Genomic DNA, 16745 nt, shown 5'->3' on the forward strand with positions numbered 1-16745 from the left:
CAGGTATTTGTGTTATTCATCACCTGCCAAAGTGTGTTAGATTTTCCATGAGTACAAATACAAAATATGTTTCAGCCTTTTCCGATGCGAATGCCTCCGAGTACGATGCCAGGGCACAGCGGGATTCCAATGTCCATGTAAGAATTCATGTCGGGTTTGCTTTGAGTCGGACATATAGTGGTTAACTTTTTCGTTGCATTACAGGCATGGAAGATGGCCCAACCCGTCTGGACCCGTCGTAAGTGAACCTAATATATCCAAAAACATTTTAGCCAGACAAAAACAACAATAAATCTTCCTACATCGAATATGTTTTGTTTTGTTTCACACATTAATTTCTGTCGCAGGGCCCGCCCACTGGAGGACCTCCCGGTAACCCTATAATGAGAAGTCCACAAGGTAAAGTTGACTGCGTTTATCCACATAATACAGTTAAATCATCACAAAACGAATGTCATATTATCCTCGTGCTTTCTATCACTACATACATGTAAAGTGTACGCGTACGTTGTTCAACATCAGCCACATCACACTGCCCGCTGCCAAATACACTCCAGCACGTGCATTTGCAGTCACGTTCATAGGGATTGTGTGCTTGTTTTCATAGAGAATATTGTGTGTGTGTGTGTGTGTGTGTGTGTGTGTGTGTAGCCTTACACAGCTAACCCGTTTTTCGGCTTTTAATGTTTTAATGAATAGTAACAGTTTTCCAGTAAAGTCAGGACGAAGTTTAAGTTTTGCATGTCATCTAAGCCGTTTCCGCCCGTAGTCCAAACTTAACTTCTTGTGCCCCACCACAGGCCCCCGACCGGGTATGCACCCCGGCCCCCATCCGAGCCGATTTCCCCCGGTCCATGACCCCAAGAACCCAGGTGATGCAGTATACTTACTGTCGGCTGCACCGCACAAAAAAATAACCTAGCCCGCGTAGTGGTTGTCGCAAAATCTGTTCACTGGCAGCACTTGAGACATATGTGTACACAGTGTGCATGACCGTTGCTTAGTAACTGACTGACTGTAACACAAGCATGCTGCTACGAATTTTTCATTGATCGCGCGAATCCTTGTTGTACTCATTTGATTGGCACTGCCATTGTCAAACAAGTAGCTTATTAATTGTCTTTGCAAACTGCCGAATTGCATGACTTACAACACAGTATTAGAATCAAACTTCTACTTGTATTTGAAATAATCACTTTCGGTTAATTACGGTAATTCGTTCTAGTTTTTTGGTAGTTATACTTGAACCTTTTGTTGTTTTTCAGATCAAATGAACCCAGATTTTATGGGAAAACCGATTCCTCACCCGCAAATGTCCTCCGCGGTATGTGTTTATATTTTTTAGCGATTGCACACACTTACCTTTTAACTAGGTCAATCCTTATCCAAACCGGTTGAGATAACCAAAAAACTCTTTTCTCGCTGCGAATTCCACAATTGCTTTTGTAGAGTAAAGTATAGCTGCGCTTGCACGGAAGAAAATCTCGCCACTATGTAATCATTTGACAGGCACGTTTCGAGTATTTTAGCAATCGTTTTCTTTGTAGTATCCTGTCGGCCAGGACGGATCTCTTCCACCGACCTCTATCCCCATGTCAGGCGGTCCACCATTATCGGTGTCAACTCCCAACATGGCCCAACCCTTGAATGGAATGAACGGATCCGGACCAGACTCGTCCATGATGGAAGGAATGCCCAAGGTTTGAATACCTTAACATTGAACACACAACTTTCCGATAAGACTATAATATACAATGCTTTTTTGCAATTACATTTTCCAAACTGATACTTCCAAGCTAAAGTTACAACCAACGAACAGTGTGGTTTAGAAGCTAAATGAAGTTTGTGCATTCAGTAACCATTGGTTCTTTACACAGAGCTCGCCCAGTAACAACATGCCTATGAACAACATGAGCGTCCCTGGTGCTCCGCCGCAAATGGGGCCACCTGGTGGACCAGGTGGAACACCACACACGCCACAAGAGGGCGATGACGGCTCGTTTATGGTGTCAAGTTTTAATGAGAACGTGAGTAACAATCCGCCCATGGGTTCGTTTTGATCCCAGTGAATTATGCCTCGTGCGTGCGATAATTTGACGTCACTATGTGATGACGTAGTCTTCGATTAGTACATAAGATCGATTATACTGTACCTATACCCACCCGAGAGGTGACCAGAAAATGCTCAAATGGGACAAAGGTGTTCGGGTAACTGGCCAAACCTACCAACGTGCTAGTTTTGATTATGGTACTTGTACATACTGAAATCGTTGACATGTTTAAATCGTGAGGATTATTTCTGCTTGTTGGCTAGTGCTGTTTATCTTTTTCTAATTCTTCGTAAGTCAAAATAACACAACATAACTTAACAATGTGAAGGATTTAAGCTAAACAAGGCTTAAGCACACGTGACGTTCAGAGATTAGAGTAATTTACTGGTACTACTTACTGTATCCCTATTTTACTATTTATTCGCTGATGTACATACCAAAATATTGTTTGTATCATAACGAATTCTCGCCTATGATGTTGTTAAGTCCCATTTTTGTCGTTGAAATAAATTTCCAAGTCAACTGGTAAGAGTGGTCTAATCACCAGTGAGAAAATAGCCTCAACTTTCCGTCTCTTGCTAACCCTGCTTGCTGCGTTTGCCTGCTCTACATAAGTGTGCGTAAACGCATGTTCAGTCAACTTAACCGCGCGACAGCATTCGTTGACGATCGCGGAGCTATTTATGGCATTTAAAAGAGACTGAAATGCATGGTTCTCCTTCATAAGCCACTTTTAACATATGGAACTCCATGGCACGTCAAATAAAAAAATGAACCAAAGACCTACATACATATTATATCGTTTAAATTCGTACTAGGCTGTTTGATACTTTGGTACTAATAACACTAACCGTCCTTTCAAAACCTAACCCGACTCTGTTTGTTGTTGTTTTTGCATATCTTTTCGTTGTGCGACTGTCTGCCTGCCTGTCGTCTTGCCTTTGCTGATGCTCCATGTCGCCGCATTGGGCGTGACAAAATTCGTCTTCGGGTGGCTACCGGGTATTTTCAAAATAACCGCCGCTAATCATCGCTCGTTCGACCCTGCTGACTTGCTTTCAATTAACCGCTTCATCCAACTGACGCGCGCACAGGATCACAACGAGTCGGCCGCCATCTTGAAGATTAAAGAAAGCATGCAACAGGAAGCAAAACGCTTCGAAGCAAAGGACGGAGACGGGAACGGTGCGCCATCTAGCGCCGACTTTGGTTTTATGGCGTCTGTTTGAAACGCCGGACAGAAAGTCATCAAAACTGACCGTGTCCTTTCGCTGGTGTTGTATTTGCCTCGTGCAGATATAGTCAAACTCACACCACAACATAAACGTGAAAACATAGATATATAAACCCCGCATGTTTTTAGCGGCATCTGTAAGTCATATCAAAAGCATACGACGGTTTACTCACTGGAGGAAGATCGGCAGCTGCTATTCCCAATCAGCCACTTGGATATCGCTAGGTCGCGATGTACGTCTTATTTTGCGCTTGTGTTTTTTGTAAGTTCTGGTGCTTTCTTTGTGTTGAACTTGCCTACGTCGCTGGCTCTTAAGCTTTGTTTGTCACGTGACTGCTGTGTGTGATAAAATGTCTGTAACAAACCGTTGTCTCGACTAGTTGCGTCATTTGTCCCCTCACAGGCTTTGACAGTCTGTTGGTGAACTAACTTTGAGCTTACCTTTAAAATTGCGAACTAAACAAGCCAATAAAACGATTTAACAAATCTGATTTTACGCCACAAAAACTTCCAATCCGAGTTCTGTGTTTTTGTACTGCACGTCGAGCCATGACACTGCGAAAACTGTTCGCCCCGCTTTCAAATGTCAACCTTTACCGCCGGGTGACTCAGCAAGTTCTGTCGACCACTGTATTCAGCAGGGGCAGTAAGATTACAACTTCTACACACACTCAACGTTTCCCACACGTGCGCAGTACGGTCACTGTGATGTCTTGTCCCGTTGCAACATTTGTTATTTAAGTGGGACGACGTCGCACACAGCGCTCACCCGACGTACCGCCACCTCTGTACAGTGTACATAGTGTGAACATTTTTCCGCCGCTTGTTAGGTACTGTTTGACGACATGCCGCATTTTTTATCAAGAGAATCGTGTCTATCCATTCATAAAGTCGCGCAGAATCAGTTTATTTGTCGCAGTTGCAGGCGTTCCGAAATGCCAGTAAACACTGAGGTTACGCCGTTTTCATACACCCGCACTGTAGTATTTGCTTAAAATTTGTCGTTTGATAAAAGCACCACTAAGTATTATCAACCATGTTTGTTGTTCATATATGGCCATTCGTAACAAAGTATGGAAACAGTACAGTTTGTCTTGGATCTGGTGCTACTTTCGTTTGCGTTTTAGACCTTGTGCCCATCTTTTTGTGTTATCACTTTTTTCAGAATGTACTGAAGCCGTGTGTCCGTTATAACAACACAGTTTTCATGATCTTTCCTATTTGCGTTTTTTGAGTGTCTCGTCCGTGTGTACCTTGTATTTAAACAAATAAATCACTTGGGCCCCGAGTTGATTGTTATTTTCCCATACTGTGGATTTCCATCATAACCATAATAATACGACATTTACGAAATTTAAATCACGTGGCAAACACCGTTTGTGAATTACTCATTTCAGTAAGTTGCAAAGGGAGTTTTGAGCGTACGAAATCATTGGGAAAGTCGGTTAAAATCAGTGGACGTAAATCCACGCAAAGATATCCTGTTTCGCTTGTTGAGTTGTGGGTTAAAAATGTCGACCTCAAATTAATCAAAGATCATCGCAGTTGACACTCCAATCAGATTATAAGTCGTTGCAAGTCAAAAAGCTATTTTTACGCCTGTCTTCCAGTATAAGCATCCTTAACAAACTCCTGAAAACCGGGCTTGTTAATCGACCTTTGCCGCCAAACAGCAAGGGTATCATTCACAACCTTATTGTTTTCCGTACGAGTTTCGCTCAATGGACCAGTCACGCAATACCTTTCACTAGAGGCGCTATGGAGTGTGACACCTGAAACCGCTTACAAGGGCTGGATCTAGTCGTCACCCAGGTAACCGAAGCTGTGAATACCGGCAGGACAATGCTGCCACACGAGCAGCGTTTGCGTTCGAACATATGCCTTGACATGCTTTTTTCATGCCGAAACAACACATCGGGTTGCTTGTCTCAATACGCGAAATTACCTCTTATTATTTGTGGCAACTGCTTTGGTCCCGTGTATACACACAAATCTGGCTTGTCCGCCGTCACGTTAACCGACCGTGAACCGCCTGAAAAACGTCGCTTGTGTGTCGTCGGAACTTTCTCTTGTTTCACTGATCCCGCTCTGACAAAGCGTTCTTACAGTTCTTTGTAAGTCGTTTGCTTTCAGCTGCTGTTTTGTCAACACGCATTCACCATTTAGCAAGCTGTCAGGTACCATGTTGATTCTTTTCTGTTCCGCATAGTGATATGTTCAGTTGCGAGATGCTAGCAAATGTACCAAAACAAGTTTGACAAGATTTGGGCAATCGTCATGCCAAACTACAACACGCCCGGACATCCTTATGGATCGCAAAGCATTCACGTCACTACAAGTCCGCTCTACAAAAGCAAGGACGGAAAGTCAGTTAATTATTATGTTTGCACCTATCAAAATAATCGTGTCAAGCCTTTACGTCTTAATAATTTGTATTTATGTTGTGGCATAATTAGTGAAAACCTCGTCTATTCAACAAAATAGAAAGTTGTATAATTTAATTAACACTTTAACCAGACATGGAGTATATCCTGTTGTTAGCAATAAAACGATTGGAAACTTATTGTTTTGTATCGTTTACCTCGTGTATGAAAATAGATTAGTTTAAGGTTGCATATGTAGGTAGTTTATGGTCAGTTGTATTACCTCCTATACTATGACCGGACTTTTGTTTCAATGTGCAATGATAATTAAATACACATTATTTTTGCATTACTGTCAAATTGTTTGTTTGTTTGTTTGTTTTTTTTTTTTGGGGGGGGGGGTGTTTTAGTCAACTAAAACTATTAGGTTTAATATATATATGTAATGTCGCCATCTAGCCACTAAATTAGGAATGCTGTTCATATCAGTATCTTTTTTATAATTCGTTTCAATATAAAACCTGACTATGCGCCGCAAAGGGTTGTTTAAGTTGGCTAGTTAATCCTTAACAGCACTTCGGGGCCACTTGGTACGTTTGCTTTAGACTGGCGTTGATTGTTGCCTAAGACGTTTATTACAAACGGGCTGTTAACCCTACGCGGTGCGAGCTCTTCGACAAGCTGGACAATGGGATGTTGGAGTACGGATTAAATTGTCAGCATTTATTGCCACAATCCCTGGTTTGAACCACACCAAAGTTGTCTTAAAGGATTATAAACTATTGGATACTCTTGCAATGTAACTTATGTTTAGCTGAAATACTAAAAACTCTGTCAACATTGCGTCAAAGCTTTGCCTCGCTGTCGAACGGCGAAAGTCCACTGTAAATTTTCAGAAGGGTATGTTTGTTGTAGATATGACTACCCCCTCATGGGGAACCTCAACTTGACTACTCGACCGAATACAGGATTTCAACGCGAGAGTCCGCGGGGGTCCAACACCTCATCTCAAGAATCCTCTCCGAGGTCCCCAAGAGCCAAGACTGCCCCACCGGGCTACAAAACAATGCCACCAATCAACAAACATAAAAAGGTCAGTCAGTGCTTAAAAATGCATTTACACCTTTATTCGTGAATATTTTGCTTGAAGCATTGTGACAATAAGGCATTGAAAACTCAAGCAGCTTAATTGCCGCGTTATACACCTGTCTCCTAAAAGAAAAAATATTGTACCTTTTTGTTTTGAATCTTCATACCTATAATGACATAACCATGCATCTCTATGCCTGTTTTGGTCTGTGGTTGTTTGTAGCATTTCCTCAAACTTTTGATGGCAAAACTTTTCTAATTTCTTTGCTCAGACAAAAAACTATTGTTAGCATCAAAGATCAGCAACTTTTTTCTCGTTTACGTTCGCGGACTTTAATTTCCACATGCTTGCAGAAATTTGGCTATAGCACCACTTAGCATGAACAATTTGGCCCTTCCCTTTGTTACTGTTGTAATACATCGCCTATTTTAAAGACGTGTTCAATATCTTATCCGAGTTGTTTGTTTTTCTTCACAGTTGATCACGCTCAACTTTCGACAATTGACACCATGGTGTCGTGACATGTATCGCTGGTTCACTCCTGATCCTAGTCAGGGTGTGTGGCATGACAAGGAAGATTTGGACCGATATCGTCAGCAGGTCTTTCGAGAACGTTTACCGGCACAACGGATATTTCACGCGGAGAAAGGCAGCAGGTCTTTCGAGAACGTTTACCGGCACAACGGATATTTCACGCGGAGAAAGGACTTATTCCAAACTACTCCGGATATGTTCCAGGTATTCTACCGAGGCTTTGAAACGAAAACAACACATTGCAACGTTCCCATGACACTAAACGATGGTCAATGCAATAAGTTTGGGGTAGCCCTTTTTCCAGCCAACCTGTCAGTTAAAACAACCAATTGCTAAATTGCCAATACCAATAATTGCCTTCTTCTGCCAATTGCTACCTTTCCGTTTAAAACATCGTTTGTTACAACTATTGTTAGATCAGATTCTTAAATAACACGATTGCCAAACCATACCACCTTGTAAATGAATTACCATGTTTAACCATGATAGCGTTGTTATTTTCAGGTCAAAAGTTTCGATATGGAAGTACCTGGGCCCGAGAAACAGTTAATGCAAACAGGATTGGTATTCCAAGAAGGTGGGAATCAACTTCACTGTTTGAAAACCGCCCTATTGGAGCGTAACTTAGTTGTTTTTGTTTAGTTTTTTTGCGACCCAAAATGATGAATTATTAGAGTTGGTTTAAATAGTTTAAATTTCTTAATCTTAAAGCAAAAGTTTTAATCGATCACAGTGACGAAAAACTTGATTTTGTTGCTTTTAAGTCAAAGGCCGAGTTATATTAATTACAAACTGCCGGAATTGGGAGACATAAATTATATGTTTTTGTGTGAGAATTGGTGCGCTTTGTATTGCATGTTACGAAACTTTCTACTTGTGTTTAATTGAGCAATAAAATCCACAACCTATTGAACGTTTTCTGTGATGTTCCATTTTGCGAAGGCCAGAAACACGAGGCGGGCATGCGAGCGTTTTTTGCACAATGTGCTCGAAAATGTGCAGGTCAAAATGTGCGCAAAATGTGCAAGTCATAATGTGCAGGTGCCAAAATGTGCAGTCGCTCAAATGAAGTATTGATATTTAACGTCAAACTATTGTTGTGGTCATAAATTGTGCCAAAAATATTAGTTATAAGTTATGACCTATAAATTAAAATCGGATTTAAGAGAAACTTGTAAAAATGCATGTTGTGTTTGTTAGATATGGCAAAGCGTGAAATTATCTAGCATTCAGGAAATAGGAAACACTGTTTTTCAGACTAGATATGTACACGATCGTCACCTCAATCGGTTTGACTTTATTGTTTTTAATTTAAGGCCTGTTAGCTTGTAGCCTGCCCAGCTTCTATAGATTTTACAATTAGACAATAGTATACTCATATGACAGTCCAGCTATTGTTTCCGTCACGCTTGATTAACACTACACGCTTGTCGGATGCTTGCATTGAGTTTGGTGCTTTAAGAGCAAGCAAATGACAAAGCTGGGCTTGTATGGTCAGATTTATGCATCTACCCTGTATAATGTTACTACGTGGTTGTGATTGTGCTGTTGGAGAGTATTTAATGTACGTTTTATCTTTTTAGTACTTCTTTAAACGCTTTGAAGTGATTTTACCTAACATATTAAAGGGTGCATAAAGTTTATTACTAATTGATTTAAAGTCTGGTAAAAATAGAACTTTCCTAACTGGCTGTATCTTTGAACTGATGTTCAACGACTTTGGCCTCGACCAGGAACTCTGGACAGACGAAAGGTCAAGCTTGAACAAAGATCATGTTTTTTTCCAAAGTTACTCATTTTAAACTGTCAACAAAGGGTAAATTTTGTGAATCAAAAATTAAGTTTATTTGAAGAAAAATTCAAGGCACCAAAACAATTGCTAGACATCATAACCACCAAGGAAACTGGTGCAGAAAACACAAGTCAAATTGCTATGATAAGTAACAAAGAGTTAGACACAACAGAGTATTTATGAGGATATGTTTTTTCAAGGCAAAAAACTAGTTTACGGAAGTTATCAAAATTGTCAGCATGTTGTCAACCATGCGACCACAGGGCCAGCTGATTTCTTTAGTGGAGCCAAAGTCTGGAGGTCTCGCTTATCCTTTTATGAGTTACTGCAACTTTTACAAAGTGCGTAAATGCCTGACAGGATGTTTACGGCCAGCCAACAAGCTAGATTTTTACTGCATTGCAAAAGTTACACTGATCCTCACAGAGTTTCCAAAAAAGACATATGTGAAATTCTAGAAGTTGCTGGACTACCATATGAGTATACTGTTATTAAACTCAAAACCAAGTCAAAGACCCAGCTGTCCAGTGATTTTTATTCAATGAAACAAATGAATTATTAGAAAGTTTTCCATCCTTTGGGTTATACTGCACAAAAGGACTATATATGTGTCTTTGGAAGAAACTCAAATGACAACATTCAAAAAGAAAAGGACAACCACACAGTTGCCCAACTTAATGTTTGACATTTTTTATTTCTTTGAGGCTCATTTACATGACATAACTTGGTATATGGGTATTTAATTAGGTTAATTTTGAAACCCACACAAATACTTGATGTGATGCCCTAATTTTAAGTTTGCTAAAACATTCATGTTATTGCTTCTGACTTGCTATTGTGTGGACCAGATGGCTAAAAAGACCTACTGTAGGAATATCATAATACACCAAAATATCATTAGATGCTTTTGCAAAATTTGTAATTGTTTCCTGACTAATATACAGAAACTAGATGATTGCCATTATGAACGAAAAAGGTGTATGTTTCATGTGGGATTGCAAATAAATAAACAAACTAAACCTGGCGTGAACAATTAGAGAGATAAAGAGACTGAAACAGCCAGAAAGAATATTAGGATAGGGAAAATATTTTTTTGAGACCGCTGTGGGCATTCTGTATTATATTTTTGGTAAAAAATATGTACAATGGTAACAAAACGGGTTTAGAAAAGGATAATACTGAGATGTCATGAAAAAAATGATGGATGTGCAATGCAAAAGTATAAGTTCTCACCATTTATATAGGCATCAGTTATTTACCACTGCATTTGTTTGAAACCACATTGTATTTTCAGTTATTTTTGCCCTGAAGGGTCATATTCTGTTCAGTTAAAAAACTTAATCCACTGCATTTAACAAGAAAAATAACATACCTATATAAGTTAATTGATTTGCACAGAACACTATTTAAAATAAAAATGCAGGGAAAGATATATAATAATTATGTAATTGGGACAAAAAATTGTTTGTGTGAAAGGGACAGAAAGACTTTTTTAGTATGAAAGGGAGAAATTTTGGCACCTGCACATTTTGACCTGCACATTTTGACCTGCACATTTTGGCACCTGCACATTTTCGAAAAATGTGCGCATATTTTAACCTGCACATTTTGGCACCTGCACATTTTGACCTGCACATTTTGGCACCTGCACATTTTCGAAAAATGTGCGCACATTTTACCCTGCACATTTTGGCACCTGCACATTTTCGAAAAATGTGCGCACATTTCGACCTGCACATTTTGGCGCACATTGTGCAAATTCTTGCCGTAAGCCCTGTTGAGAAACACAAGGCACTTCACGATTTTGCCAACGAGCATCATTCCAAACGAAAGACCCTTCAACTAAAAAAATAATTTTAAAACTTTGGCTTCCAAAAGCTCGTGATTTAATCCCTACTTAAACATCCCTTTGTCTGTTCGACGTTTGAGTAGTTTTGTCATCGTCGATTTTAGGCCTATTGGGCAACATGAAAGTACGCTATAGTGATTATATCAAAACGGGCGTCTGAGATTGGATTAAAATGTTATTTTTGTTACAAACCTTCACCTCGACCCCAATAGCCTTAACTGTCAACATTTGCATAAGTTTTATTAGTAGATTGCGTATTTTATGGGAGACCCGTGTGTTCAGTTGCCAATACAACGAACTTAGCCGTAGCCTACTCTGGTGCGCCGCCTAACAAGCGAGAATAAGTCGCATTTTTATTCTCGGCTGAGGTCATGTAGCTTAAACAAAATACTTTTGATAATAATTAATCAATTTTTTTTGACGAAAAAGTGTTCGAAAATTTTCATCACGAAAAAGATAAAAAACAACATTACAAAAACACGTGCGCCACAAGCATTTATGTTGGATACGACAAACGTGCAAGATGGTATGAGATTTACCAGGAGCGTGTGGCTTTTATTTCGAGATTATAAGTAGTTTATTGGCATGACTTTCTGATTAAAATTTACCGCTTATCAAATTATTTTTTTTATTTTTGGTATCTTGGCAAATATTATATAATTACCATGAAAAAAATTGCGTTTCGGTCATCTTAGATAATATTCAGAATACCGTAGCTTGATTCCAGTTGAAACAATTTTGTGCTAATTGATATCTAGTTACTAGTTTATTGCACGAACCAATACATTTGAAATGCCGCTGTGTTATTTTGCTTCTAATTATTCAATTGTTGTTCCACAGTTATATTTGAACTAAAAATGAGTGATATGGAGAGTGATATTTCTGACGAAGAGTTTCATGTGCCAAGGTTAAATGAGGATGCAAGTGATGGAGATTCTGACAAAGAGGTAGCACACGTTTTACGTAGATTGTCAGTACAAACAAATAATGATTTGTGTTTCTAATATTGCAAATAAAAAATTGATTTGTCTTTTCTTTTTCTAACACAAAGGTATAAAATACTCTTAACTCTTGAGGAATCAAATACATTTTTAGGAAACGTTTTTATGTCATTCAACTTATTCATTACTTTCCAAAAACATTCTAAAATAAGACTTCAAAAGTTTAGTTCACCAAATAGCATAAATTGTATTACAATTTGAATTGTGGAACACTATGTACGAATCTGTTCGTAAGTGTAATGATGAAAATAACAGCCGTAATATAAGTGATGGCTTGAGCATTTGCCAAAACGTTATTTTCATCATTAAAGTTAAAATGTATTTTATTATCACATTTTGTTATCATTAGACTGCTTTTACAAATTAAATTTACTGCTTAAAGCTTAAATTTACAATAAACTAGTGTTTAAACTGTTATGTCTTATTTATTTGAGGCTTCTAAGCTATCTGGTTTGCTGTGAAACAGTTTGGATATTTTGGTTCTTATTTGCATTGATTTTTTATTACTTTTATTTGCAGTTACAAGTTGCATATGCATCTGGTCTTCTCAAGCCTGGTCTAGTTCGTCCGATAACAGCGCCCGCTCCTGTTATCAACAACTTAGATGGACTAAAACAAAAGCTAGAAGAAATTAAACAGACTAATCTTGAGTGGATAGAGAGGTTAGATGTTACAGTGCAACCTCACGACAACAAGGAGAACAATGCTGATGAAGGTATTTATACATAAATTCAAAAAGTGTGTAGCAGTGTGCAAACTTTTGTTCATGTGCCACTTAAAATGACAGATTGAAAACACAGTTAAACAAAAATATATGGGTCAAAAAATGAATTATATTATGTACTGTTTATTGCAATACTCTTATCAACATCAAATTCTTGCATCAAGGCAGTGGTTCTCAAACTTATACTGATTGCGTACCACCTGGCAACCTTTTCTATCACTCTGTGCCACTGAAATCTTGTTTAAATGGGTAGACGAAGAGTTCTTCTTGACCACGGTGGCTAATTTATGATGACAGCATGTTAGCAATTCCTAAAAAATGTCGTAGACATTGGTTCTGCAAAAAAAAAACAGGGCTGATCACTTCGGTCAGTGATAAGCAATTCTTGAAGTGGCTTGAATTAAGTATATATAGCAGAAAGCTACTCACAGTTTGAGAACCACTGCATTAAGGTCATAACCATATGCCAGCAAATAACCAAGTTTAAATATATTGGCAGCCACAAAGAACAAACATTGAAGAATTATTATTATGACACATTTTTTTTTGGCATAACAAATGTTCCACATCATTAGGATATAAATGAACCAGCAAATAAAAAACTTACCCATTTTGTGTCACCCCTATTAAAATATTTGTTTACTCACAGTGCCCTTCGCTCACATTGCCACCAGCACACTTGTCATCTTTCCTCCTTTAACTATCTCTACATACAGCAGTTTTAGGCAAACATTCAGGTCGCAAAAAACACCATAACATATGTCATCGACTATTCAGATAATAAATATATACTGAACAACAAAGCGTTATAAATCACCAGCTGTTTTGTCTTGTTGCTTGTTTCTTCTAAGCCTTGAACACTTTGTTTTATTGATATTCCTATGTATCAGTTAGGCTGTGTTCAAATGCATTTAAAAAAATGAAATTTATTCATCATTTTTAATTGTGTAAATTGATGTGGACTAACCTAATTTACTTCTTGTTTCGAGAAAATGTTGAATATATGTGTATGAATTAAATCATGGCTGCACTTGTCTCTAAAGGCATACCTAAAAATGTTTTTTATTAAGTGGAGGATGGTGACACAGATGTACACAATGACTTTCAGCGAGAGATCACATTTTATGAACAAGCCAAATCTGCAGTTATTTTTGCAATGAAGCGCCTACATGGTGATGGGGTAAAAACGAAAAGACCTGAAGACTATTTTGCTGAAATGGCCAAAAAAGATGATCACATGAAAAAGGTTTGAAAGAAACAAATGTAAGTTACAAATATAATTTAATGATATTTGATTTGGTTAGGTTCGTGAAAAACTGCTTGCTCTACAACGCCAGCGAGAAACAGCAGAAAAGAACAAGACCAACTTTAAATTGCGAAAGTATGGTAAACAAGTTCAACATTCTGTCACTATTGAAAGGCATCAAAAGAAAAAAGAATTGCTTAAATCTGTAAAGAAATATCGTAAAGGTTCGTTTTTGTTTAATGTGTGCATTTCATGGTGAAGGTTTTGTGTGTAATGTGTACAATGCAAACATTTCAGGTCAGACAAAAAGCTTGGATTTCCTAGATGAACCTGATGACAAACAAAAGGGTGGGAAGAAACTATCTCAGTTACAAAAGCTTCAACAGCAAAAGTAAGAACTAAACTTTTCCATTACATATATTGACTGCGATCTCCCATTCATGTTGACATATCTTGCTGTTCAAGGAAACTAAATCCAAAGCGGGCATCCAAAAATAAGAAATATGGCTTCGGAGGTAAAAAGCGTGGTATGAAACGGAACAACAACAAAAGTGCAAACGATGTTTCAGGATTTAAGAAACATGTTCATAGCAAGGTAACAGTTGAATTCATAACCTTGTGGTGTATTAAAACACACCATGAACACAAGTATTTTGTCAACAGAAAAATACCCAACGCCCGGGAAAAAACAGAAGGGTTCAAATGCGAAATCGAAACAAAAACAAATGATCTCTGGTCATCGCTTAGTTTTTCAACTCTATTTTCATGCCTACTGCTGCTCGCCCAGTAACAGCTGGTTGAGGTGCGACGAAACATGTTGGCCTGCATTCTTACTGCTCTTGAAGTCTTTGAAATCTTTCAATGCCAATAAACCTGACTTGGTTGTATTGCACGATAATTGTGTTACAACAACAGTTTGTAAGGATTGGATGAAATCACGTTACAATGCATATGCCGAGGTTTTGTAGTGAAAACCAACGTAAATTTGGTCACCAGTTCAGGTAGAGCTGAATTTCCTATTTCTAAACATGTAATACAGTTGGATGGCTATGGGACAGTGGTTGAGTACGAACATACGAAAATATAAAAAAGTGCTTCGGATACGGAGTGTTATTAAGCTACTGCAGGTTTTCTGTTTGTTCTTTCAGTCGCCATGCGGCGTCCATGTATTTGGTTATCTCTGAATTTTGACGTGGAAAATTGAGTCGTCGGTCTTCACGGCTGTGCTGCACCTAATGAATCGTCAAAAAGATTACCATTAGTACTGCAACTAAATGCGCGCAGAAATTTACATACCAGTGGCCTGTGCATCCAACCATATTCTTGTGCCTCTGTTTGCGGCTGAATATACTTGTGCACGGGTTCTTGCGAAGCTCTGTGAACGATTTTTAGGAAGTTTTCTAAAAAATACAGAATAGGTCGCACCACGAGAACGTTCAAAGACATGGTTACAATAAAACTTAAACTTGCCATCTTCTTCGCCGTCTGCTGAGTCGTGGTAAGAGTTGGGTTTACCGGTTAATGTGTACACTGCAAAGAGAAGGACATTAAGGGTATTGCTTTTGCATTAAAGCCTACTTAACGGAGCTTACTTTTCTTAAACGGATTAACGCTGTAGTTTGTGTACAGCTTTTGATTTCTTACTTCCTTCTTAATAGTCTCGCACAAAATTGCATTTTGATGAACAATATTTACTGGTTCCTTCTCACGAGTTTGCTTGGCCATGGTTATTAAAGGCTTTGTTCAATGAACGTATCTGGATAAAGGTACAGTGAAACGGATAACGAAAACAGTGCAGGCTAAGCAGACTAAACAATAACATCCAGAAACGTGTACATTTATCTGTGCTATGTATTAAACAGTACATCAATTAAAACGAGCAAATTTATGACTAAGTGCTAGCGGAAGTCAAGATATGTCTAAAACTTTCATGACTGCTTTACAGTCTATTAGTAGCGACAATTACCTAAGGGCGTCATTAAATCCCGGAAACACACTGTTTACGGGCCTAACCTACATGAGTCACTAGTGAAAGTAGCAAACCATACAAATTACTCAAATAAAAACAGCCACTGACACTGAAGTAATCCTAAACAACTTTACAGCTAGCACAGGCATTGCTGAGCTAATCTAACCCACGCTAACCCCGTTGCCAAGAAGCTTGTTGTTTGGAAGTTCTGCTCACCGACCAATCAGCGACCGAGTTTGGTTGTGTTGTTCTTTGTGCACGTCATACAAAGAGATAAGGGTTACAGTTGACTGGGCGCGTCGGCAACGCATCATTGCGTATTTGATGGAGTCTGACAAATTGTCGGCCTTCTAGTACTGCGACATTTTGTTTTTCTACTTGAAGTTGAAGGTATTGTTGTAGACTTCTACCAGTTCAGTGGCACAGACATCGCACTAACGTAAATGGTGTGGAAAATAAGTTCGAAGTTGTTAAAACCAGTCAGCTGTTCAAAAATCGTATAAAAGGTTGAGCTGCCATCTGTCCGAGTCTCACTCTCAGTCTCAGACCAGCATAATTGGAAAATATGCGAAGGCAGTGGACATTAGGATCTGTTCGTTTTTGCTAAGTCAATTTTATCGGGTACTTCTCAAGTGGAAACCAAGGTGACACAGTTCTGCCCAGTAACCTGAGGTTAACGGTTATGAGATGAATATTAATGTGGTCGTGACTCGTGAGTGTGGCAGACTTGTCTTATTTTAATAGAATAAGACATAGTGTTGGAACAAACTAGATTGTTATATTTTGTAATGAAATACTTTCAAAAGCTTATTCAGTTTTTTGTTGTTTGAAACAGTACATTTAATTTGGACTAGTAAATTAAATTTGGAAATTTTGTTGCTTATGTGTGAAA

At 38.6% G+C, this 16745-nt stretch overlaps 4 protein-coding genes across 5 annotated transcripts; 3 read left to right on the forward strand and 1 right to left on the reverse strand.

The window, feature by feature from the left end:
• The first annotated feature begins 51 nt into the window (after positions 1–51).
• LOC145208511 (uncharacterized) lies at positions 52–4573 on the forward strand. Its single transcript, XM_080078953.1, has 7 exons — positions 52–137; positions 205–238; positions 348–399; positions 1266–1324; positions 1548–1700; positions 1878–2027; positions 3146–4573. The coding sequence occupies exons 1-7, from the start codon at positions 67–69 to the stop codon at positions 3278–3280; spliced, it is 654 nt and encodes a 217-aa protein (XP_079935079.1). The 5' UTR covers positions 52–66; the 3' UTR covers positions 3281–4573.
• Positions 4574–5562: 989 nt separating this feature from the next.
• LOC145208510 (uncharacterized) lies at positions 5563–8185 on the forward strand. The gene is made up of 5 exons (XM_080078952.1): positions 5563–5651; positions 6564–6741; positions 7216–7338; positions 7395–7476; positions 7777–8185. The coding sequence occupies exons 1-5, from the start codon at positions 5563–5565 to the stop codon at positions 7893–7895; spliced, it is 591 nt and encodes a 196-aa protein (XP_079935078.1). The 3' UTR covers positions 7896–8185.
• Positions 8186–11721: 3536 nt separating this feature from the next.
• LOC145208507 (putative rRNA-processing protein EBP2) lies at positions 11722–14776 on the forward strand. The gene is made up of 7 exons (XM_080078949.1): positions 11722–11860; positions 12434–12629; positions 13709–13884; positions 13943–14108; positions 14182–14275; positions 14350–14479; positions 14548–14776. The coding sequence occupies exons 1-7, from the start codon at positions 11771–11773 to the stop codon at positions 14611–14613; spliced, it is 918 nt and encodes a 305-aa protein (XP_079935075.1). The 5' UTR covers positions 11722–11770; the 3' UTR covers positions 14614–14776.
• LOC145208508 (cilia- and flagella-associated protein 144-like) lies at positions 14753–16192 on the reverse strand. Of its 2 annotated transcripts, XM_080078951.1 has the most exons (5): positions 16030–16192; positions 15477–15640; positions 15355–15414; positions 15181–15284; positions 14753–15116 (listed from the first exon to the last, which is right to left on the reverse strand). In XM_080078951.1, the coding sequence occupies exons 2-5, from the start codon at positions 15607–15609 to the stop codon at positions 15003–15005; spliced, it is 411 nt and encodes a 136-aa protein (XP_079935077.1). In that variant the 5' UTR covers positions 15610–15640; positions 16030–16192; the 3' UTR covers positions 14753–15002. The 2 variants fall into 2 exon arrangements, with proteins under 2 accessions (XP_079935077.1, XP_079935076.1); XM_080078950.1 differs by lacking the exon at positions 16030–16192 and having other exon boundaries at positions 15477–15832.
• Between the last annotated feature and the right edge of the window lie 553 nt (positions 16193–16745).

Source organism: Phallusia mammillata, unplaced genomic scaffold, assembly GCF_965637545.1.
Source record: "Phallusia mammillata unplaced genomic scaffold, kaPhaMamm4.hap1.1 HAP1_SCAFFOLD_293, whole genome shotgun sequence".
Classification (NCBI taxonomy): Eukaryota; Metazoa; Chordata; class Ascidiacea; order Phlebobranchia; family Ascidiidae; genus Phallusia; species Phallusia mammillata.